The sequence below is a fragment of the Cryptomeria japonica genome, chromosome 4 (genome assembly GCF_030272615.1).
Source record: "Cryptomeria japonica chromosome 4, Sugi_1.0, whole genome shotgun sequence".
NCBI lineage: Eukaryota > Viridiplantae > Streptophyta > Pinopsida > Cupressales > Cupressaceae > Cryptomeria > Cryptomeria japonica.
Genome location: NC_081408.1, coordinates 336,856,690 through 336,881,643, shown reverse-complemented (window position 1 = coordinate 336,881,643; position 24,954 = coordinate 336,856,690). Strand labels below are relative to the sequence as shown.

Here is a 24,954-nt window from a genome sequence, read left to right as displayed (position 1 = left end):
TCCAACATCAGCATGCCTTGATTCAATGAACTTGACTCACCCATGGGGGCACAAACTTCAATGTACCTACCCCCACTATCTATTGGTTGAATATTCTAGAGATGACATGTGTCAAATCATTGTAATTATTTCATTGGCCAGAATAAAGTTTGTTGTAACAAACCCTAATTAGGGTTTCATTGTAAAATCTTGGCCATTGATGGAGATTCAATCCTGGCCATTCACTATAATGGGCTCTCTATATAAAGCTCGAGCTCTTCATTTGTAATGGGTTAATAGATGGTAGTTCATGAATAGTTCAATAGCAGATAGCAATTAGAGTAGAAGTAAGATTAGAAGAAGGCAAAGATTGTTGCCAAAACCTTGTTGTAAAGAGCATATGATTTCATTGAAGTTATAAAGAATTAATGTTTTATTTCAACAAGTCGCATGGTCTCTACTTCTCAATTTCTTTGCTTTCATGTTGATTAGATTGAATGGAAGAATTTGTTAAATGCATTTATATGGAATCCGTTTAGTCCATACCACTAGCCTCTTGGTGATTGTGCCTTGCGTGGTGTAATGAACCCTTTCTGGTTCAACTCTTCAACCTGCTGTAATTTGTAGATCTTCTTTGTAATTTTTAATTATTAAGATGGTCTTTCAGAAATAGACAAAAGTTGCAAAAGAGGGTTTCTTTAATTTGCAACACATATTGAAATAATACATGAATTTAATCAACTGAAACAATGAATTGGAAAATTTAGAAACATACCTGTAGGTCCTTAGCCAATTTATTGAAGAGAAAGAATAAATCAGCAACTTACAAAGTTCTGATTTTTATTCTGAAACAACTCAGATCTGCTCTTATTTAATACTAAGACACCCAAACAGTGGAAGATGGCACCAATAAATGAGCAAGCTGTGTGTTTGGGAAAAGAAGCCTCCAAACCACAGAAGAATTAAAAACAAAACAGTAAATAGGGAAACCTACAACAAATCTGCCTTGTAAGAAGCCAAATCTGCCCCAATTCAATTCAATTTGACTTCTGAATAAAGCCAACCAAGCTGCAACAATTGGATTGATCTTTCACAATCTCAAAGCTACTGAATTTTGAAGAATGCACGCTCTCCAAAACAGGTCCAAACCCTAGCCGCCATAGCCAAGTGCTCAGAAGAAAATGTCAAATGCTCACTATCAATGAATGAGGTTTAATTTCCATCTTGGCTACCTAAATACCCAAAAGGTGCGATTTCTGGCAATTAGGGATTTAAAAATTATAACTTGCTTTTAGGGTTTCCAACTTAACCCTAAAAGCTACGCCTAGCTTAGGAGATAATAAATTTTCACTTAAATAAATTTAAGTGATGCACTTTATGATTTTATATTAATATTTCATTAAAATATTAATTGCTTGTGGAACCACTTAAAAATTCATATCTCTCATTATTGCTCGGAAACTGAATCTGTCAGAAGCTAGGGCCACAGTTCGCCATGCCAATGAAAATAAGACAATGTCTATTTTTAGCAATTTTTCCCTAAAAAATAGGAAATCCTCAAAGTGTCAGAAACTAATGAAACGAAGACCAAAACTGAACTCAACATTGAACTCGAACAAATAGATAGACCACTCCTCAAGATACTGCGTTACTGACCCCTTTATCCATACCATGTTAGCCTACAAGGGTCCAAAAATAGGCTAACTCCTCAAACCCAAGTCCCTGACTAGGATGGGGACATTACATGTGGTCAACAGGAATGATATGAGCTTAACTTCAAATTGTTATACATCCATTGTTTATGAATTAACTTGAATGGTGATCAATGTTTGATGATAATGATTTGAATATCTTTGAATTATCCCCTAGAAGATTGCACTGAGCTTGTGACAAATTGTTCAGTTTGATGATGAGACCTTGCCTAGTAGGATTCCATCGAATCACTCACTCTTTTGTTGCACTCTAAGTCTTAGCTTAGACTTCCTCAACCCTTTCCCTTTTGCCTTTTTTTTAAACTCAAGCTACATCAGGATAAAAAGCATCACAAGATTGCAACATCAGATCATTAAGTTCCAGCAATTCAAGCATTCAACAATTCAATGTAAGTCCCCTTGTGATTCCAGCATAATCACATCAAATCTAGGAGCATATCCACACATCGTGACCCAACTTTGAAGAACCTTGGAGTTGTCTCAAGTGATCCTTAAGCTAATCTTCAGCATTTGAGTAACTTTGTTCAAGAGAGGATAAGGTACTTTTGGGTATTTTTATTCTGTGTTAGATTGTGTCTAAAAAACACATCAACAGGTCACACTCACCAATCCCGACCTAGCACTCTCGCACATATCTGGAAACTCCCAGCCACTAAAAAAACAATTTTTTGGACTTTTTTTTTCATTTAATTTTGCTATTTGGTGCCCAAAACAGGTTAGCATTGTGAAGTAGGGTTTGGAAAAGAGGAGAAGGCGAGCATAAAAGATCAAAATAGAGCAGTCTATCTTCAAAAGGCCATAATTCGCAATCTCCTCTTGATGTGCCTTAGCACAGTCAGCTAGGGTTTGAAGATTGGTGGGAATACAACTGATTTTGTTAGCAATACAAAATAGTAGTTGCATGTCTAGTAGCAAAATAAATCTACCATACCATCAAAGATTCAATCATTATTAAAATTGGATCGGATCACATCAAAGGTTAAGAATCATGAAATATATACCAATCTAGGGTTTAGACCAATTCTGAAAATCAACAACTCTGAAGGTCTGAATAAGGTAATAACTCCACAGTATACACTTTGCATTCCAGAGATCTGAAAATCTGAAAGGAGAAATATCAGTTACTTCCTTCTTTGATTCTTCACTCAAATCTCCACAATCTTTAATGAATTAAAGAATGACTCCTCGATGAAGACCCGATGATGCCCTCTAACTTCACCCCTGTCATTATCTTAATAAAAGACGAACAACAACCTGAAGGTAAGAGCTTACTGAAATCTAAGGGTTAGTATAACCTTAGCTCTGATACCATGTTAAATTCATGCTCTAGATTAGTAATCAGATTTGTAACATTTAATCATGCCCTAGTTTATTAATTAGATTTGTAATTTAGTAAACTATAATCAAGTAAATTCAAGAATGAAACAAGGAACCAAGAGACAAACACAAATACCCTGGGAAAACCTCCAATGAGGAAAAACCTAGCATTAAAGACCCACAGGTCAGATTATGTATTCACTCTTATTGCACAAATACAATACTTAGCTTGCTTTTCTGAATCTGATCTTTATATATCAGATCTGCCCTTTTTGCATGCTTCAAGACTGCACCAAAATGCCCTGTATCCTCTTGAATAAGTTCGCCCAATCCTTGGACAAATTCGAACAACCTTCTTTGGTGATTTCGCACCTCTTGTTTGCAAAGCTAATTCGCTGATTTCATGGATAACTGAATTGTATTTGCATTTGCAATTTAACCTTTATTTATATGAGTCCTTAGCCTTTATTAAATCCAAGTCGGCCTCCCTCTTTTGGTGCCAATTTATTTATTGTGGCGTGGAGTATTTAGGTTGGTGTGGAGGTATAGGGTTGGGCTCAACTTGGGGGCACGTTACCCTTTTAGGATAGGACCTAGTCCTATATGGGTTCGGATGTTGCCTTAAGGAAATCCGAACCCATTTTTACCTAGTTACAAACAACACTTACCTCCATTATAAGTGTATGTTTGTGGTTTCCTTTCACATGTATGTTGTGTTAACTTGTTTTCTCAGTGTGTCTTTGTGGGAATCCTTCTCCCCTCTTGACTCTTAGAAAATTCTAACCTCCACACATGTGTTTGGGTCACTCATGCAATTGAAGTTTGCGCATCTCTTGGGCTTTTCAGTTGTTTCCTTGTGCGATTTGGAGTGGGGAGAGGAACAATCTCTTCTTGGTGCATCACCTCTTTTTATTTCAAGCATTTCTTTCTTCCCTTTACCTCTGCAATTTGTTAGGATAGGCTTAGGAGTTAGTTTGAAGTGTTGAGTTGGTTCAACACCTGCACCTATTTGATAAAGGAAGTCAGCCTTCTCCGGAGATTCAACCCCTTGCGCAAGGTCCCACACTTCGGGGTTGTTTCCATATTTCACAAGGTTGTTGAGTTGATAGCTTAGCAAGGGTGCAAGCTTTTGTGATAACAGTACCCTAGGCATACTGAGTGGCGAAGCAGGACCAAACCAATACGCAAACCAAAGGCTAAAGAGGAGGATCTGACAACATAGTACGAAGAGAACCAATAATAAGACTTAAGATGTGTATGCGCATTAAGTTTTATCAACTAAATGAGAATATAGCCATCTCCAAGGACCATTGTACCATGTTGTAATGATAATGGCATTCCCTTTCTAGGTTTACCAACTATCTCGAAATGATTATGGTTTAAAAATTTTATTGTTTATATCTTGATGATTATTATTGATCAAATAGCAATATAATTGACTTTTTCTTTCACTAACATCTATTTCAATACTTTGAAATGCCAATTTTTTTATTTTTTAGAATTTTCCTTCAAATACTTCATTTAAGTGGGCATTCTCAATGGATAGCAAAAGTTCATTTTCCTCTTGAATTCTCTCTAAATCCTCAATTTGTTTTAAAATCTTTGCGAAGTGGTGATAACTCACTCAAAGTAACTTCAAACCAATCTTCTCCCACTCTGAGACACAGCCTTGAAATCCCACAAGTGACCAAGAGAGAAAGATATGTGTGAAGTCACTTATATTCCTTCATCTAAACATTCTTGTTTTTTGTTGACTTTTGGAAGTTGCAAAATGGATGTTGTGAATATGTCTAACAATCCATTGATCAATAACAATTTGTACATCACCATTCCATCAAAAGATGCAAGAGACATGTCAGCAATGAATGAGCAAAACAAGGGAAAATAAAATGTCAAATTGTGATACTAAGGTTAAATGGCTTTTACACACCAAAGGAAAATATAAAATGAATGTAAATGCCAAATAGTTTATACAGTAAATTAAATACATAAGTTATTGTTGGATTATAACACTTGCAAAAGTTTTCATGGAGTTAAAAGACTCTTGTGCCTCTATTAATTCCTTGAGTATCTACCTGAAAATATCACCTCAATCTAGGAAATGTGATTGCCTTGTGAAAATCAAATAAAAGGAATGTTATTTGTATAATGATTGAGATGGATAGATAATTCAATTTCATCCATCTGCATTGGTTCTAGAGCCTCTATTTTTCTATGCAAATTGCAACTATAAGTGGTGACATCCAATAAATTTATTATAACTGATATAAAAATAGGATCTATACTAACAAAATAAGGAAAGTCAATTTGAAAAAACTAAGGGATGAAACTGGATATTACATATCTTAAAAATGGAAGCAATTGCAACAAATAAGAATAAAAATTAATTTCATTAATATGGATCAATGCCAAGAAAAGTTTCACAATTCATTTAAAATGGGAGGCGATTTAACCAATATTTCAAACAACCTGTATCAAAATTGGGGCAACTGAAAGATTAGTTTCTTTTGAATTAAAAAGAAGGCAATTCGAGCAACAACAAAAAATTAGTAGGTAATAAAATTGGGACTGTCAAGGCCCAAAGTGTCATACACAACAGCACATTTTTTGTCTATTTAAACAAATAAAATTTATGGGTTGGGTGAGCTTGTCTAGGGGTCAAAGAAAACTATCAAATATAAGTGAATGGTCAGAAGTCACCAGGGGACAATAAATTCAAAAACTGTCAAATGGAAACAAATCATGGTATGTTGTAGACCCAAACAAGATGGTGTGTTGTTGATCCAATTAAGCATTCATGATTTATTTGTTAAAATGAGCTGATCCTAATCATTGAAATCCTGTTAAGACTTTTAAGGATTTACGAAACATGACATGCACATACATTAACATTTACAACTAAGTCATAGTTCTATACAATGCCCAGAAATCTACACTTAAATCCTATTAAGACCTTAAGGATATATGAAACATGACATGCACATACATTAACATTTACAACTAATTCATAGTTCTGTACAATGCACAGAAATCTGCACTTGAAGACTATAGCATTCAAATTATTCACAGAAATCAAACTCTTTTATATGCAGACATGTTCATAGTACACTAACATCTTGCTAATTTATATAGGAATTTATTAAGTTAAAATTTGCATGGAAATGCTAGGTACTCAAACATAACACTGGCAAAGGCTTGTTTCCAGTGACACGGCTTTCAAACAATCTAGACCAAGAACATATAATTTGCATTAAAACTGGGAAAGATTAATGACACAAAATAGGAAAGACCTTATGTAAAAAGACATAAAACAGCATACATACAAGTTTTCCAGTAAAGGAACAGGATATACAAGCAAATAAAGCCAAAATCCTAAATTGCACCTATAGATCAATAGACATGAAGCATTTAATGGCATGCATACCTGTAGCAATTTAAATCCATAATGGCGAATTTCAGAAGACCAGTTCGGCTTTACCAATTCGAATGAGGTAGCTGCTAAAACACGAACATCTCCTGATTTTATCTGCTCCATATGAGTAGAAAACAATCCAGAGCATAAAAATAAGAGGGATAAATGATGGGCTCACAATATCACAAATTTCTACTAAGATATTGACCACATATACAAGTTAAAATTGTAAATAGAAAATCAACTGTTTTTGGGAATGCATAGAAAAGTATAAAACTTATTTTCTCTATTAAAGATCAAAAGGCAAGAATCATGTTGGCAGAGACATATAGTCTTCCTCGTGTACAATTTTAGCACATAGGGCAAACATTTTAAGCATATATCAGCATAATGTTGTAGTTATATAGCAATTTCACCAGGTTACACAAAAAGAAAGACTGGAACATAGAGTTCACATACATATAAGAATTAAAAATAAAAAGAGACTCATAATAAAAGTTGATATATTTGGAAAATATAAGAAAATTAATTCCATGCAGATAGAATCCATATAAAAATTGTGGAGATCCATGAGAATTGCACCACATAAAAAATTTATAAAGATGTATAATATAATCATTACATGGAATATATAGCCTATGTCTTATAAGCATAGCTGCCATGTTCATCAAAGAACTAATCAAGTAAACATGAAATATGTTTGAGCAAGAGAACTTTAGGAAGAATAAGAAAAGAATGGTGCAGATTTCTTCCTAAGCAAATTTTCTAAAGCCTGTAGAATAAACTTCTGGTTCAATTTGCAATTTTCGGTCAGCTAGGGTTACAAAACAAGTGGATCACCATTGACCCACACTCTCCAAAAAACAAGGTTTTAATATGCGCAGCTGAAAAATTCAGGTGGTCTTTTCTCAATTCGGAGAATGTTGGCCACTATGCTTGTAACCACCAAACAATTTGGAGACTAAAATTAGATGTTGTATCAACTAACTATTGTTAAGTAAAGTGAGCCTACTCAAAATGATAGATATTAATAATTAGTAATCTATAATTCCAATAGGGTTTTGAATGGGAAATATTACAAAGCATCGCTTGCAATATTTTTAGGTCCTTCTATAGGCAACATTCCACGCATGGGATTCCCTTGCTTGCAAAAAGCAAGTACATTGTTTACCTATATACTTTGATGCTCACAATTTGAATGGTATAAAGCTCTAGTGCAAGCCATGTCGTGACAATCTACCCAAACCCTAGGAAGTGTCACTAAACTGGTGGTTAGTACTGGTTATACCTGTTGATGTGTTTTTCATGCACATGCGAACACAAAATAAAATACCCAAAAGTATCTTATCCTCTCTTGAACAAAGTTTCTCAAATGCTGAAGATTAGCCTAAGGATCACTTGAGATAACTTCAAAGTTCTGGAATGTCGGGTCGTGACCTGAGGATAAGCTCGTTGGTTTGATGTGATTATGCTGGAATCTCAAGGAGACTTACGTTGAATTGTTGAAAACTTGAATCGCTGGAACTTAGATCCTGATTACTTGTTGGGAGAATAAAGAAAGAGCAAAAGACATAGGGTTTAGGGAGTCTATTCTAATTCTAAGAATGCAAGACAATGGGTGAATGATTCAATGGAATCCTACTGGGCAAGGTCTCACCATCAAACTGAACAATTTGACACAAGCTCAGTGCAATCTTCTAAGGGATAGTTCAAAGATATTCAAATCATTATCATCAAACATTGATCACCATTCATGTTAATGTATAAGCAATGGACTTAAAACAATTTGAGGTTAAGCTCATATCACTCCAGTTGAGCTGGCAAGGCACACTTAAAATCAGCAAGAGGCTAGTGGTACGGACTAAACAAATTCCACACAAATACATTCAACAAATTCCTCCATTCAATCTAATCAAAATGAAAGTAAATTGAGAAGTAAAAACCAAGAGACTTGTTGAAAGAATACATTTCACCATAACTTTAATGAAAAGAGTATCTCATTTACAAGTCTTTAACAACAATTTATTCTCCTCCTAATCTATTCTAACTTCTTTTATATTCTTCTCCTACTACTATTAACCTTTACAAATGAAGAGCTTGAGCCTTTTATAATGCTTTCAATACAATTCAATGGCTCGGATCAATTTGAGATCAATGGCCGAAATTTTACAATGAAAACCCTAATTAGGGTTTGTTACAACAAACTCAATTCTGGCCAATGAAATAATTACAACATTTTGACATGTCATATCTGGAATATCCAACCAATAGATAATAGGGGTAGGTGTCACGAAGTTTGTGTCGTTGTGGACGAGTCAGGTTCATTGCATATAGACATGCTGGTGTGGAACTTCTTTGATTGGTGGAGATAGTGACTGGGATGATGACTAAGATGCCACTTCAATTTGCACTTGTAGACTTGATAGATCATCATGAAGGAATATCATTATCCAACTTCGGCAGTGATGATGATGATCTTCTAACTTTGATTAACTCTTCTAAAACTATCCTCTTGAATGCCTCAATCATGTAAGTGCAAGGTATAGATTGTGTGTATGTGATTTTTGAGTTGTAGTGGGTTGAAGGAGTTGGACATATTTACACCTCTGAGATGGTCATGAGAAGAATTTGGAAAACAAACAAGAATGCTTCAGGGCTGTTGTTATAGATTTTTTGAGTGTTGTTGTTTCATTGGGTGTTTTAAGTGGTGTGTTTTCTGGAAAGTTTTATTGAGTATTGCATTTGAGTTGTTGCTTATACTAAAGTTCGTGCTTCAGGTTTTTGAAGTTGGTTCTTCAAGGAGAGTAGGTGCTCTCAGTGAGTTGGTGCTCACTTTTGTAATTTGGGTTGGTGCTCGTTGTTAATAAAAACTATTGTGTGTCATGGGTTTTTTATGTGAAATGGGTTTCCACGAGAAAATTGGTGTTTGTGTCTTGATTTTTGCTCTCTATGTTTTATGAAGTTTCATGTGTTTAAAAGTTTTAAAATACTAATTCATCCCCTAGCCCTCTCAATATTTTTTGTGTGCTCTTCAGAGTATACAATTTTTGGCAAAAGGAATGTTCAAATCACTTCCGGAGGGAAAAAAAATCATTTTCCTAAATGTGTATTATGTTCCAAGCATGGAGTTCAATTTGCTCTTAGTGAGTTAGATTATGCGCCACTATCCCAAGTTGGATGTAATTTTTAGCACACACAAATGTTGTATTGTTGACAAGGAGTCCAAGCAAACTATCATAGCTGGCATAGAAAATCATAGGTTGTATCAGATGACTAATACTAAAGAAGCTCATGAACATGCATCGACAACTAGGAGTGCATCAAATATCAATACACTATGGCATCAACATTATGGGCATCTCAACCTATCTTATCTCTCTCAGTTGGCTCAAGAGAATATGGTAGAAGATTTACCTAAAATCCAGCAACAGATACAGGATGTTTGTGAAGCTTGCCAAGTAGGGTAATAGCATAGAACTCCATTTTCAAATGGACAAGCTTGCAGAGCCTCGAGAGAACTTCAACTAGTTCATGCAGATTTATGTGGGCCAATGAATACAGCAACGGTCACTGGTGCCAACTATTTTCTATTGTTTGTTGATGATTTCAATAGGAAAATGGTTTATTTCTTTAAAAACAAAATCAGAAGTGTTTAAGGAATTCTGAAAGTTCAAAGCATAAGTAGAAAAAGAGTCTACTTCAATAATCACTCTCAGGTTTGATAATGGACGTAAATTTTGTTCTAACTAATTCACTAACTTTTGTGCTAAAAACCATTGTTTCACGACCGTTGGGGATAGGGAGACAGGGGGACGTGGGGATGGCCTTTGGGGACAAGGGGACAAAGGGAAAAAGTTTCGGGGACGTGTTTTGGGGATGGGGGGACTTGGGCCTGTGTTGATGTTTTTTTCATGCACATGCGAACACAGAATAAAATACCAAGGTATCTTATCCTCTCTTGAACATGTTGTGAAATATGGATTGAAGAATAATGACAGTGATTCTGGAAGACTGATTGCCGTGAGTTATTGATCGTCTCCATCATTGAATCCGGTTTAAATACAAGAGGAAAGGTTGCCTACGTAGGGACATGTCCATACATGGCAGTTGCCACGTATGGACATGCCCCTACAGAGGCAACCGTTCATAACAATTAGTTTGTTTATGTTTAACTTCCGAACTGTATGCTCTGTTAATATATCACTCTCCAGATAATAACCGATTTACCATCAGTTAGATTCACGAGGGCTATATATTAACACTCCCTCTTAGCAGGAGTGGATCTAAGTAATTTTCTTGGGAGCATATTCTGTCATGACTTCCGACACAATTCGGGACAACATTTAATATAGTCTTGTCATGACAATAAACTCAATATCATGATATCCGGCTCAGTCCGGGACAATCACTTAAGAAGTCAATCATGAGATGATCACATACTTTAGGATCAAGATATCCGGCACAGTCCGAGACAACAACTTAATGTAGTCAATCTTGACACTTGGTCAACTATTGTCAAGATCGTCTCCTTGAAATAGTAACCTTAAACATAAGAAGATCGTCATCTTCTTGAACACAGTTAGAATATTGCAATATACATTTTATTTATTTATTCATGAACAAATTACACATGGTAGGAATTTCATCCTAATAATCTCAATTATAATCTAGTCATACCAAGTTTACTTCTGAAGTATTCTATCTTCAATCTTGCAAGTGGCTTGGTGAAGATATCAACATTTTGTTCTTTAGTACTGATGTACACTAGTTTTATGACGTTTCGATCTACCATATCTCTTGTGTAGTGATAAGGGATCTCAATATGTTTGGATCGATTGTGAAAAACTGGATTTACTGAGAGCTTGATACAGCTCTGATTATCACAATGAATTATTGTTGAATTCAAAGTTTTTTTCAAATAATCCAAATAATAACTTTCTTAGCCATACCGCTTCACGAGCTCCCATGGAGGCTGCCATATATTCTGCTTCGGTGGAGCTTTGTGCAGCTGCTGACTGTTTTCTGCTAAACCAAGATATCATAGCAGAACCAAGACTGAAGCAACACCCTGTAGTACTTTTACGGTCAGTGGTACTTTCGGCCCAATCAGAATCAGAATATCCTTCAAGTTGAATCTCAACATTTTCATACTTTAAGCCAAGTCCGATTGTGCCTCGTAAATATCTTAGAATGTGTTTAGCAGCCATTAGATGTATCTTCTTAGGTTCACACATGAAGTGACTTAATACATTTGTAGCATAGCAGATATCAAGATGAGTATTTACCAAATACATGAGTGAACCGACGATTTGTCTGTAGAGTGTGGGATCTGTAGGTTCTGAATCTTCTGCCTCAATTTTCAGCTTGTGCAAATTAGTTTCCATTGGTGTAGCTAATGGCTTACACTCCATCATCCCAAATCTAGTTAGAATATCTGTGGTGTACTTTCCTTGATTTAGGAAGATGTAGTTTTTCTTCTGCCATACTTCTAATCCCAGGAAATAATGTAGAAGCCCTAGATCCTTCATATCGAATTCTGCTGCCAGATCTTGCTTACATTTCTCAATGAGATTATCCTCTCCTGTTATCAAAAGATCATCCACGTAAAGGACCAATATAATCATATTGCCATTTGAAGCCTTGAAGTAGATGTTGGGATCTGCTAGGTTCTTGGAGTACCCTAGTTTGGAGAGATAGTTGTCTATCCTTGCATACCAGGCCCTAGGTGCTTGTTTTAACCCATAGAGAGCTTTCTTTAGTTTACAAACATAGCAATTTTTATCACGTATGGTGAATCCTTCTGGTTGTTCTATATATACTTCTTCTTCAATTGAACCATTTAGGAAGGCAGTCTTTATGTCCATTTGGTGAATTTTCCATCCTTTGGATGCTGCAATTGCAATGATTCTTCTTACTGACGTATACCGAGCAACTGGGGCAAATGTCTCTTCATAATCAATTCCTGCTTTCTGAGAGAATCCCCTGGCCACAAAGCAAGCTTTATGTTTTTCAATGCTGCCATCAGATGCATATTTGATCTTGAATAACCACTTGGATGAGACAACTGATTTGTCTTTTGGTCTAGGCACTATATCCCAAACATCATTCTTTAGTATAGATTGATATTCTTCAACCATAGCATCTTTCCAAGCCTGTTTTGATAAGGCTTCTCTGACATTTGTTGGTTCAAAATTTGTGAGTTCGGTTAGAAGTGCAGCATAACATTTTAGAGTTCTTGTTCTCTTATTTTCTTTGGGAATTTCATTTGGTTCTACATTATTCTCTTCAATCATTTTCCTTGCCCATAGAGGTCTTTTCTTGTTATTGAGTGTTTCAATATTTTCATCAACAAGAGGTTCAGAAGCTCTTATGATGTCCTCCCTCTCAGTGTCTAAAGGTTCAGAATTTTCTATGATATTCTCCCTCTCAATCTCAGTTATGTGATCTTCTTCTTCTTTAGTAATGTTATCATCCTCGGGTTCTTTGAGTGTAGTGTTTTCTTCTAATTTTACATCTCTACTTATCTCAACAGATTTTTTCCCTGGAATGTAAATGCGATATCCTTTAGTATTTTCACTATAGCCAATGAAGATACCTCTTTTTCCGGATGGTTCTAGTTTTGTCCTCTTTTCTTTAGGAACATGTATATATACGGGACAGCCAAATATCCTTAAATGACTTAAGTCTGGTTTGTTCCCTGTAAAAGCTTCTTCAGGAGTTACGTTTTCTAAAACTGAGTGCGGACATCTGTTTTGAATGTAGACTGTTGTATTTGAAGCTTCTGCCCAGAATGAAGTGTGTAAGTTTTGGTCATGCATCATGGCTTTTGCTGCTTCAATTATGGTTCTATTCTTTCTTTCTGCTACTCCATTCTGTTGTGGATTATATGGTACAGTATACTCCCTCTTAATCCCAACAGAATTACAAAAGTCTTTGAAGTTGTCAAATGTATATTCTCCCCCATTGTCGGATCTTAACACCTTAACTTTCTTCCCTAACTGGTTTTCTACTAGTGCCTTGAATTCTTTGAACTTAGATAGTACTTCATTTGAGTCTTTGCACTTTAGAAAATATATCCATGTTTTTTGAGAGTAGTCGTCAACAAAGATTATGTAGTATAAGGATCTAGTTAGGGATGGTGTTGACATGGGACCGCATAGGTCTGAGTGAATTAGTTCTAAAATAACTTTTGATTTGTGCTCGCTTGAGGGAAAAGAAACTTTCACATTATTTCCCAAGGCACATCCTTTGCAAATGTCTGTGTGTTCAAATTTTAGTTGGGGCAGTCCTGAAGTAATCTTCTTTATGTTGGATAAAGGACTATATCTTAGGTGTCCTAATCTTTTGTGCCATAATTCATTATTATTTGAAACTTCAAGATTTAGTGCTTCCTTTTGATCACTGCATAGTTTGTATAGGCTACCATCTTTTGAACCTACTGTTATGGCATTTTTGATATTTGTATTTTTAGGCCAGAGTAGAACTTTATCTTCATTGAAGGTAACCCGATATCCTTGATCAGCTAGGCCTGAGATTGAGACTAGATTTCTTTTTATTCTAGGTACAAACAGAACATCCTTTAATTGTAGAGATACTCCATTTCTTAGTTTGATAGTACAGGTCCCAATTCCTTTCACAGGATATGTGGAGTTATCTCCAATAGTAACCTCTTCACTTGAGTGCCCGTTAAGTGTTTCAAACTGATTTCTGAATCCGGTTATATGCCTTGATGCTCCACTGTCTATGATCCAAGTGTTTTTATTTGTATTTATTTCGCTTGATAGAGCTAAGAAGAAAAGTGAGTTTTCTCCTTTGACTTCGGCTAGAGTAGCTTGTGTTTTCTTCCTTTCTGGACAATTTCTATGAGTGTGCCCATATTTGTCGCATTTGTAACACTGAATTTTAGACATATCTCTTTTCTGATGGTTTTTATTTCTTCTCTTCCGTTTGGAGAACTTTTTCTTTTTGTTGAAGGTATTTGTATTAAGTGCTTGGATTTCTCCTTCTTTATTTGGCCCTAATCCTCTTGAGATTAGCCGAGATTCCTCTTGAATGCACTCATTCTTAAGTTGTTCAAATTTGGGTAAGGGGGGTGTTCTGCTAATACATTGAATGTAGGATTCCCATGAAATTGGTAATCCTCTTAGGGCTATGAGAGAGATTTCTTGATCATCTACCTCATTTCCAATAGTTTGTAATTGGTCTTTTACTTCAAATATCCTTGAAAAGTATGTAGATATTGTATCATCTTTATTCATCTTTATGTTTAAAAGTTGTTGTTTCAAGGTTAACATTCTGCTCGCATTGTTAACTTCATATGTATTTTTAATGTTTTTAAATACTTCATATGCTTTAGGCAGTCTGGCTATAGATGGAAGAATATGATCTTTGACTCAGTCAATAATTATTTTCTTTGCTTTATTATTACGCCTTTTCCAGGTAGATTTCTCTGGTTCATCATTTGGCATGTCTAGATTTTCTTCTATGTAAGACTCTAATTCTAGTTCTTCAAGAATGGCAATGATTCGTATCTTCCAGGAAACGAAGTTGGAGGCTCCTTCGAGTCTATCTTCCACTCTCATATTACTTGAAATTTTGAATATTTTCTTAGTCGGATATATCCTTTGCGTATATAGCCTCTACGTCGATTTGTTATTTACTTCCGATAAATGCTTATGAGTAATATGGCTGTCTAATTTATTCTCTTAATATGCTGGCTCTGATACCATGTTGTGAAATATGGATCAAAGAATAATGACAGCGATTCTGGAAGACTAATTGTCGTGAGTTATTGATCATCTCCATCATTGAATCCAGTTTAAATACAAGAGGAAAGGTTGCCTCCGTAGGGACATGTCCATACGTGGTAGTTGCCACGTATGGACATGCCCCTACGAAGGCAACCGTTCATAACAATTAGTTTGTTTATGTTTAACTTCCGAACTATATGCTCTGTTAATATATCACTCTCCAGATAATAACCGATTTACCATCAGTTAGATTCACGAGGGCCATATGTTAACAGAACAAAGTTTCTCGACTGCTGAAGATCTCGCTGAAGGATCAGTCGGAGTAACTCCAAGGTTCTGATATGTAGGTTCTCTAAGTGTGGATAAGCTCTTTGTGGTACGATGTGATTTTGTTGGAATCACAAGGGGACTTACTTTTGACGACTTGAACGTCTGATTTACTGGAACTCAAGTCCTATCTACTGGTTGGAAGATAAAGAAATGGCAAAAGGTACAGAGTTTAGAGAGTCTACTCTAAGACCTAGAATGCAAGAAGATGGATGAACGACTAGGTGGAGTCCTACTGGGCTGGGTCTCACCATTAGGCTTGAACAATCCAATACCAACTCAATGCGATCTTCTGAGGGATGCTTCAAATATATTCAAATCAGATACTGATCATCATTCAAATTAATGCATGAACAATAGACGTGTAACGACTTGAGATTAAGCTCATTCTATGCCAGTTGACCACGCAAGGCGCACTTACAGTCAGCAAGAAGCTAGTGGTTTGGACTAGGGGGATTCCATGAGAGTGCATTCAATAACTTCTTTCATTCAATCTAATTATCTAAATTGCAAAGAAACAACACACTTCACCATAACTTCAATGAAAATGGAGTTTATTTACAATCAATGGCAACAATTTCTTGCCTTGTCCTCCTAATCTACTCTAATTGCTATTCTATCAGCTGACTATTCACTATTTCTAACTATTCACCGGCTATTATCTATTAACCAGCTATTAACCTTTACAAATGAGGAGCCAGGGCTTTATATAGAGAACCCTTTACAAACAGACGGCTTTGATTGATTTATAATCAATGGCTAGGATTACAGGATAGAAACCCTAATTAGGGTTTGTTACAACAAACTTCCTTAGCCAATGAGAAAATTACATTCCAAGAGTGAGGACCAATAGGAAGCAAGGGTAGGTGCCTCGAAGTTTGTGCCGCCTCCGGTAAATTAGGTGCATTGAATCTGATCATGCTGAGGTGGACCAATCCAACTAGAAGAATGATGACTGGGATGCCACCTTGTCTAATGCTTGTGACTTGGTTGATCCTCTTTTGTCTTTTGACATGATGAATGATGTACTTCCTTTGTTTGACCAATCTTCCTTCTTGTCAAGTCTTTCTTCTCCGGTAGCACACCTCCGCCTAGAAGTGTTGGCAAAGCCCTTTCTTTGTCATCTTGTGAAAGAATGAAGTCTTGAGGCTAACTTGAACTCCTTGAACACTCCTAGTCTTCCAATGCTTCAAAGCATCTTGAATCTTCCCTTTTGCCTGTGGAACGTCCTTGATGACGATGGATTGGAAGAGGTCGTCCTTGCCCTGGCCTAGTCTTCTTCTATCTGCAAAATAAACCAAAAGATGATTAAGGATACATAATAAATTCATTTAACATAGCATTTTCTACCTTAAATCATCAATAAGAGTTATCAAAATGAAGTTCGCTTGAAATCCTTCCCAGGGACAGGCCCCATAAAATTTCGCCCTGGACCCTGGCCAAGGACAGGACCTATTTGGGATTTTCGCCCTGGACCCTTTGGAAGGGTCAGGAGCGAAATCCTTGTCCAAGCTTAGAATCTTCATTTTTGGAGGCAACAATCCATTCAAGGGCAATCCTAGGGGCATCCCCCAACTTCTCCCACCTTGGTCTAAGCTTAGCTTGGCATAAAAAAGAAAGGAAAAGGGTGTTTTAAGGAATTTCGCTCTGGACCCTTTGGAAGGGTCAAGAGCGAAATCCATATTTTGAGCTTATTCCTTCATTCCTCTCACTTCAATTCATCTTCGAAGGCAAGGTCACGCCACTTCACACCCATCCAAGCCATAAAAACCAAAGACTTGACTTGCTTTGAAGGGAAAATAGGTGATTTTAAGAATTTCGCTCTAGACCCTTTGGAAGGGTCAGGAGCGAAATTCATGTTAACTTTTTGCTCAATTCCTTCAAGTTTGAAGATCACCAACAAGTCAAAGTCATGCCTAAAGACATATCCCATCTTAATTTACCTTAGCCCACACTTGACTTAGCATGAAATTGAGAGAAAAGAGTGGTTTTTTGAAATTTCACCTTGGACCCTCTGGAAGGGTCAAGAGCGAAAATCATGTTCTAGGCTTGATTCTTCATTTCTCCAACTCCAAACCACCTCAAAAGGTAAAGACATGCTATCTCACTTCCATCCATGCCATAAACACCAAAGACTTGACCTCCTCTAAGGGAAAAATAGGTGATTGCAAGAATTTCGCCCTGGACCCTTTGGAAGGGTCAGGAGCGAAATTCTTGATCTTGGACAAAATTTTCACATTTTGATGCTTTCATTAACTTCCTAAGGCAAGACCATGTCAAAACCTTCTCAATATGCCTTAGAAACTAAGATCTTGGTCTAGTCAAGGAAGAAGTGGGTGTCTTCTAAGAATTTCGCTCTAGACCCTTTGGAAGGGTCAGGAGCGAAATTCAAGTTTTGGGTTGATTTCACACCTCTTTACTCCTTAACTCACTTCAAACTTGATTTAACCAATTTCTTCTCACCACAATCAAGGCAATCCACCATCAAACTAGCTCCAAACAAGGTCAACCTAGGGCTTAAGGCAAAAAGAAGGTCAAATGGAGGATTTCGCTTGGACCCTTTGGAAGGGTCAGGAGCGAAATTCTTCTTCCAAATTGATTTCCATCTTTTTATTGCTTCAAACCTTCTCTCCAAGGAAAATATGCATCCAAGGCCTTCAAATCATTCCTTAGAAGCTCCAAACTTGGTCAAGTTAAAGAACAAAATGGAGAAAAAATGAATTTCGCTGTGGACCCTTTGAAAGGGTCAGGAGCGAAATTCTTGTTTTGGTCAAAAACCCTTCATTCTTTCACATTCTATCACCTCAAAAGGTAAAGACACATCATTCTCCTTCCAACTACGCCCAAGGAACAAGGTTTGTGTGCAAACAAAAAGGGAAAAAGGTCTCTTCTAAGAATTTCGCTCTGGACCCTTTGGAAGGGTCAGGAGCAAAATTCTTGTCTTGGACAAAATCCACATTTTCCAATGCCTTCAATCACTTCCTAGGGCTAGAACATACCAATTTACCCTTACCATGTCCAAGGAACAAGACTTTTAGTGCAAACAAGGAGAAAAAAGGTGTCTAGGGAGAATTTCGCTCTAGACCCTTTGGAAGGGTCAGGAGCGAAATTCACATTTAGGCTCAAATCTTGACTTCATTTCTCACATTTCTTCATCCAAACAAGTGTTTTGCCCTCAATAATGCCTGGGAATGAGTTAGTTCTAAGTTTGGGTCAAAGCAGAATGTCTTATGGAGAATTTCGCTCTAGACCCTTTGGAAGGGTTAGGAGCGAAATTGAAATTCGCTTTGGACCCTTTGGAAGGGTCAGAAGCGAAATTTGACATTTTGGTCTCTCCGTCAGGATTCATGTATGGAATATAACATTTAAGTATAAGTCTTATACTTTAAGTTATATTCCATATATACTGTCAGGATGTTTGAGAGTGGTTTCGGACCTCCAGGAGTTATAATGCCAAATCTAGTTTTTGGAGAATTCTTCAATTTTCTAGACAGTCAAATTTCAGGATCAGGATGACATTCCAGACTTAGCCAAATTTCAGGGCATTTGAAGATCAGGATGACATTCCAGACTTCATCACCCACCAACTTGACCTAACTCAGATCTTCAAAGATGATATTCACTCACCAAGCTTCATTGACCTCCTGAAACTCAAACAAGACACTATTAGCAACAAGAGCAAAACTAGGCCTAAGGGAGACTTTCAAAGAAACCCTAACCTGGAGCACCTGCTGACTCACCTTGGCTCAAGCAGAGCCTGCCATCTGAGTGATCCCCCTGGCAACACTCAGCATGCAAAGGCTAATAGACAAAACCCTAAAAGACCTAGAAAAACAAACCCCAGAAAGCAAAAAGTAGGGGTCCCCATTTGCAATAGGGCGATGTGTGAATACGTCACAACAGCCTGAGGGGGGAAACATGTTTCCGTGGAACACTGCTAAAAACGGATTTAAATGTCAAAACACAACATCATGTACTCCACAACAAAATGGAGTAGTTGAGAGAATGAACCATACAATTACAAAGATAGCTCAGTGTATGTTGAAGAACAAGAGTGTTCCTAAGAAGTTTTTGGGCTAAGGCAGCTTACACTATTGTTTATCTTCTCAATAGGTCTCCCACACAAGCACTGAAGAAGAAGACCCCAGAGGAAGCATGGCTTGGGAGGAAACTGAGAGTGGGCCATGTCAAGGTTTTCAGTTCTACTGCATATGAGTCTAGATTCCATATGCAAAAAGAACCAAGTTTGACTCAAAAATCACAAGTTGATGCTTACAAGATAAATTGACAATCATAAAGCCCACAGGCTAATCGATGTTGCAACTGACCATTTGACATTCGGCAAGGATGTTGAGATTGATGAAGAAGCTGGGCCTTCTTAGCTCCCTTCAAAGATCAAGAGTATTGCAGATCGGCCTCTGAAGGCTAAGGATTGAGACCTCTAGCTTCTTTTAGATTTGCATGAAGGGGGGGTCACTAATGATTCTAAACATTAGGAATATCATTCTGAGCATGTGAAATCTTAATTTTCTTAAGGAGGACCTGGATCAACATCCAGATGAGAGAGAAATAGGCAACCCAAGTCATGATGCGTACACTGATTAGGATATAGAGGGTTCGAAAAAGAGACCAAAGTGGTGGGAAAAACTCGTTGGTGATGTTCAAGATGATGAAATGATCAAAGTGAGATCATCAATAGGCAAGAGAAAGGACACAATTAACTTTTCTCTTATGGCCAACATTCAAGAAATTTATGAGTCACTGGTGTTTAATGAAGCGAAAAGAAAACCTAAATGGAAAAAGGTCATGGAAACCGAACATCAGAGTCTTATAAAAAACAATGCTTGTGTTCCTTCAGATTTTCCACCAAGGAAGAAACCCCTTGGCTGCAAATAAGTTTACATACAAAGTTGACGGTACAATTAACAAGTACAAAGCATTATTGGTTGCTAAAGGGTTTTCATAGAGAGAAGGTGTTGACTATCAAGAGACCTTTATCCTACAAAAAATATGAGCATTATCCGTCTAGTTCTAGTCATGGCAATATAGTTTGGTTGGAAAGTCCATCAAATGGATGTGAAGAGTGCCTTCCTCACTCATGACATGGAGGAAAAAGTGTACATGACACAACCTCAAGATTTTCAAGTTGCGGGAAAGAAGCATCAAGTATACAAACTAATGAAAGCTCTTTATGGCCTAAAGCCAGCACCCAAGGCGTGGTACATAAGATTGACAATTATTTGATTAACTAAGATTCATAATTTGAGTAAGGCTTTTGACATGACAAACTTAGGCCTCCTACATTATTGCCTAGGTGTAGAGGTTTGGCAAATAGGTGGTGGTTTTTTTTATTTCTCAATCTAAATATGCCATGAATTTTCGCAACAAGTTCAAAATGACAGATCGTGAAATCTTGTCTACACCTATGGAGAAAGAGTTGAAGCTTTCAGCCTAATCAGACCCAAAGGTAATCAATGAGCCAGTATTTACGCAACTAGTGGGTAGCCTTATCTATCTTACAGCCACTAGACCTGATTTGAGCTATGTCGTGAGAGAAACAAGACTCGGACTCGGCAAGGCTAACCAGACTCGGGAATCGGCAAAAAAAGGGGCAAAACTCGACAGAGTCCTGGCGAGTCCCAAGCTTAGTGACCCTAGCCGAGTCTCAGGAATTCGGGACTCTCCAAGGACTTACTTTAGGCAAAACTCAGTAGAAGCTGGTATTTTGCCTTGTCCTGCCGAGTTTTGCCAATTTTTTTGCCACATCCCGAGTTGGGTGGTGAGTCCTGGAACTATGGTCGTGAGTTACATTTCTAGACTCGTGACAACACTCAAGGCAAAACATTGGGTTGCAATGAAGTGGGTGGTAAGATATGTGAAAGGGACACTTAACTTTGGCATTTTGTATAGCAGAAGCAAAGATCCTAGGTTTTTAGATTGGGCAGGTTTTATTGATGACAAGAAATCCATTTTTGGATATGCTTTTAACCTTGCTACAAGTGCAATCACATGAACCAATAAGAAGCAACAAGTAGTAGCTCTTTCCTCAAGGGAACAATCAAAGCAACATGTGAGGCAATATGGCTTTGGAGGATGTGAGGTGCTAAAGCTTGCCAAAAATTAAGTCTTTTATGGAGATGTCTTTTTTCTATCTCTCATGATTTCTTCTTTTCTAATTTTTTTGTTATTACTGAACATGTCGTAAACTCTGCAACAAATGGTTAGCTTTTGGAATAAGCTAGCAAGACCAACTTTGATACCACTATAATGCCTCAACATGAGATTTTTGAATTTTTTGCAAATGTTTGATGAGATGCATAAACCCTTTCACTCTCCAATCACCCAAATCCCAACAAAGGCAAGGTGACAACATACAATAATTGGGACACTAACTTACTCGCAGCAAGCCCACATAATACTACAATGTATACAATGCTAGAAATAGATAATTAAGAATGCCTTAGCAGCATAGCCATCCAGACTTACAAACTCAAACTAATCATGCAGTAAGCAACACAAATGATTATGATTTTGAATGATAAGCTATTAATACTCTTCAATATTTAAGTCCGAGAATTATGACAAACAATTGACCAACAATATCAAATTTAACATTTGGTCAAATAGTTGAGAAGTAAATTGAAAACGCATAAAATCTGTGGGTTTCATGGCAGTTACCAGCCAGTTTTAAAAATTATGCATAGATATATTGATGATAGTTTTCATGGGTCTATTGCCAAGGTCATCAAGTTCTTATTCTAGGGTTTCATCATACACTTGTTAAAAGGATTTGGTCACCATTTTCAATCTCAACAAAACCTTAGGAAACGATTTTCCAATTGATTAGGGTTTCAATATTTGTCAATGAATCTGTCATGTTTCAAAGCAAGGAGTTTATCAAAATCAGCATGGAGATTCATGCATCAATTTGCTATTTATAGCCAAGGTTATTTCTGGTAGTTGCTATTTCAGTAGCCCTATTTTTGGAAAAAGAGTTAGTGTTGAGCAGGTGGGTGCGCTCTGAGGAAGGTGAATAGACACCTCATCCTCCTCGACGAGCGTGCATGCAACCTGGCCATCCTTGATGTCCTGGCGATCTTTGTTCTCCTTTCCACATTTGCTATGATTTTTGTGCTTTATTTGCTTCCCTTGGCTTTCATTCTGTCTTGTTTGGTTTTTCTTGTTCGCATGTGTGAAGGTTGATGTTTCTAATTTGTTTGTTGTATTCAAAAACGCTGATTACACTTGCCCTGTTTGGCCAAGAGTCCGGCCCTAAAGTTTCTAGTATCATATTAATTCATTGCAGAAGGCAATGTGATGGGCGACATTAATGAAGCCCAAGAAGGCTGTGATAAGGTTTGAAAGACTGATAAAAACAAGAATGAGGAAGTTAGACCGGCAATTGGAAATCAAAGATTGTCATACAAAGTCGTTGTTTCTGTGGAAGATACTCGTCCAAAGTGCCCTTCGTCTGCAGTGTTTCATGGAAGAATCTTGGCGACCAATGATTTGGAACTAGGAGGATTACTGGGGACCAATGGAAATGGACTTCGAAATGGAGGCAACATTGAAAATGGTGACCCCAGAGATGGAAGAGATGGTAAAATGCCTCTTCCTGGTCCTAAAATTCTTCTTTGACTCCAAATGAAGATATGGTGAAGGCAATTAAGAATGAACAGTCCAAACTAAAAAAAGTTTCAATATTTTGTCTGTATGGATTTAAACGATCTGCCTTCAAGTAGATTTTTTGACGACTGGATTGGTAATGTGTGGGGAAAGAAACTGGGAGCATATGTCAATTTTTGTCATATGATGCAAAAAGGGCTTTTTGTTGTTGTCTTGAAAAAACCACAATATGCAGGACCATGTCCTAAAGAAAGGGTTTTGGGATGTTGGACAGTCTTTGTTCAATACTGGTCCTTTTTGCCTCAATTATTGAAACCCCTCAGAAACGTGCTCCATATTGAGGAGTCGAGGGTTACCCTACCTCATTTGAATGCTAAGGTTTTAATTGCTCTAGACCCCAATTCTGTTATCCCAGATAAAATTACTCTGACGGTTGAAGGTGAAACATCATGTTGGGACATGGAAGTACTTGGAAACTTGAATGCTTGTTTTCATTGCAAAAAGGATGGGCATACCAGGAAGGAATGTCCCTTGCTAAAAGATAATTAGAGGGGAGTTTTTAATGTTACGAAACCCCTAGAATTTGTTGGGGCACTGACATAGAAATAAGCAACGGCCCTATCAGTGATAAGTCTAATTGTAAGAATGGAGAAGTACCCAAATACTATAATATCTCTCTTTTAAACCCAATATTTGAGGAAGAATTGGTTGTTATCCCTGCTACCAAGCAGGGGGGATAGGTGACTTGCTCCAATTCTCAGTCAGTAGATCCCAATGGCATTGATAGTTGCCAAAAGAAAAATGCTCAACAACTCGCTTTGGAATCTATGCAAGCGAGGGCAAAGTTATTTAGGAATATGAAACAAATGGCTCCTCTGCATATGGGAGATGTCCCCTGAATCATTAAGTCCAACCTCCAACCAAGAGATGAGGCATTTGGCAAAGAGATAGCTTTGTGTAACACTGAAATTGAGATGATAGAAGCTGGCACATAAGAAGATGCTGAACCCTTTGAAATGGTTGTAAAGAAGAGTGAGAAGAAGAAGAAGAGGAAAATGATGGATACACAGTCTCTATCCAACTCGAGCTCTAAGAAGAAAACTACTAAAAAGGGAGGAGAGATGCCTGAGTTCTTTAACAAGCTTTATAAGAACCAAAAGAACCCTCCTCAATCTAAACCATAATATGATGTTGAACATTGCAAGCTGGAACGTTAGAGGACTTGAGATGAGTGACAGAAAGTATGTGGTTAGGACCTAGTGCAAAAAACTGAAAAATATTGATATTGTATGCCTCCAAGAAGTAAAAGTTGTTGTATTCCAGGCCTCTAACACTATGAAATTTATCTGGAAACAGGCCACAAGATTCATAACTGAGCATGAAAAGGGTAAAGGGGGAACAACTATATTGATTGGCCCTAAATGGGCTGAACATGTCTGCCTTTCAAGGTACTCCCCTTGTAATAGGGTGTGCTCGATTACCATAAAATATAAGAGAGAAAATATTGGCATCTGCTTGATATATGCATCTAATGACTATAGAGAAAGAGCTGCCTTATGGGATTGGATGGCCACATCCATGCCTAAAGCCTACTGGATTCTATTAGGAGAATTTAATATGATTGAATTAAAAGAAGACAAGCAAGGAGGAAAAAAGGCTTGTTGGAAAGGCAATGAACAATTCTTTTGAGCTAAGGCCAAAAGGAGGCTTAATGTTGTTGACCCCTTGGCTAACAAAATAGATCTGTCCTCTGCCATCTAGTATATATGGTGCAATAATCAAGCTGGCAGACAGAGGATATATTGCAGACAAGATAGAATCTATGCAGATC

General features: G+C 37.2%; 1 protein-coding gene across 3 annotated transcripts in view; it reads right to left on the bottom strand.

Moving 5' to 3' along the window:
• LOC131063594 (protein HASTY 1) overlaps positions 1 to 24,954 on the bottom strand; it is a 164,095-nt gene that overhangs the window by 128,828 nt on the left and 10,313 nt on the right. For all 3 annotated transcript variants that reach the window (XR_009372324.1, XM_057997460.2, XM_057997458.2), the window contains exon 2: positions 6,433 to 6,534. Coding sequence is in view for 2 of the 3 variants with exons in the window: in XM_057997460.2 (XP_057853443.2) it covers positions 6,433 to 6,534 (102 nt within the window). In the remaining variant the exon portion in view is untranslated. The remainder of the gene's footprint in view (positions 1 to 6,432; positions 6,535 to 24,954) is intronic.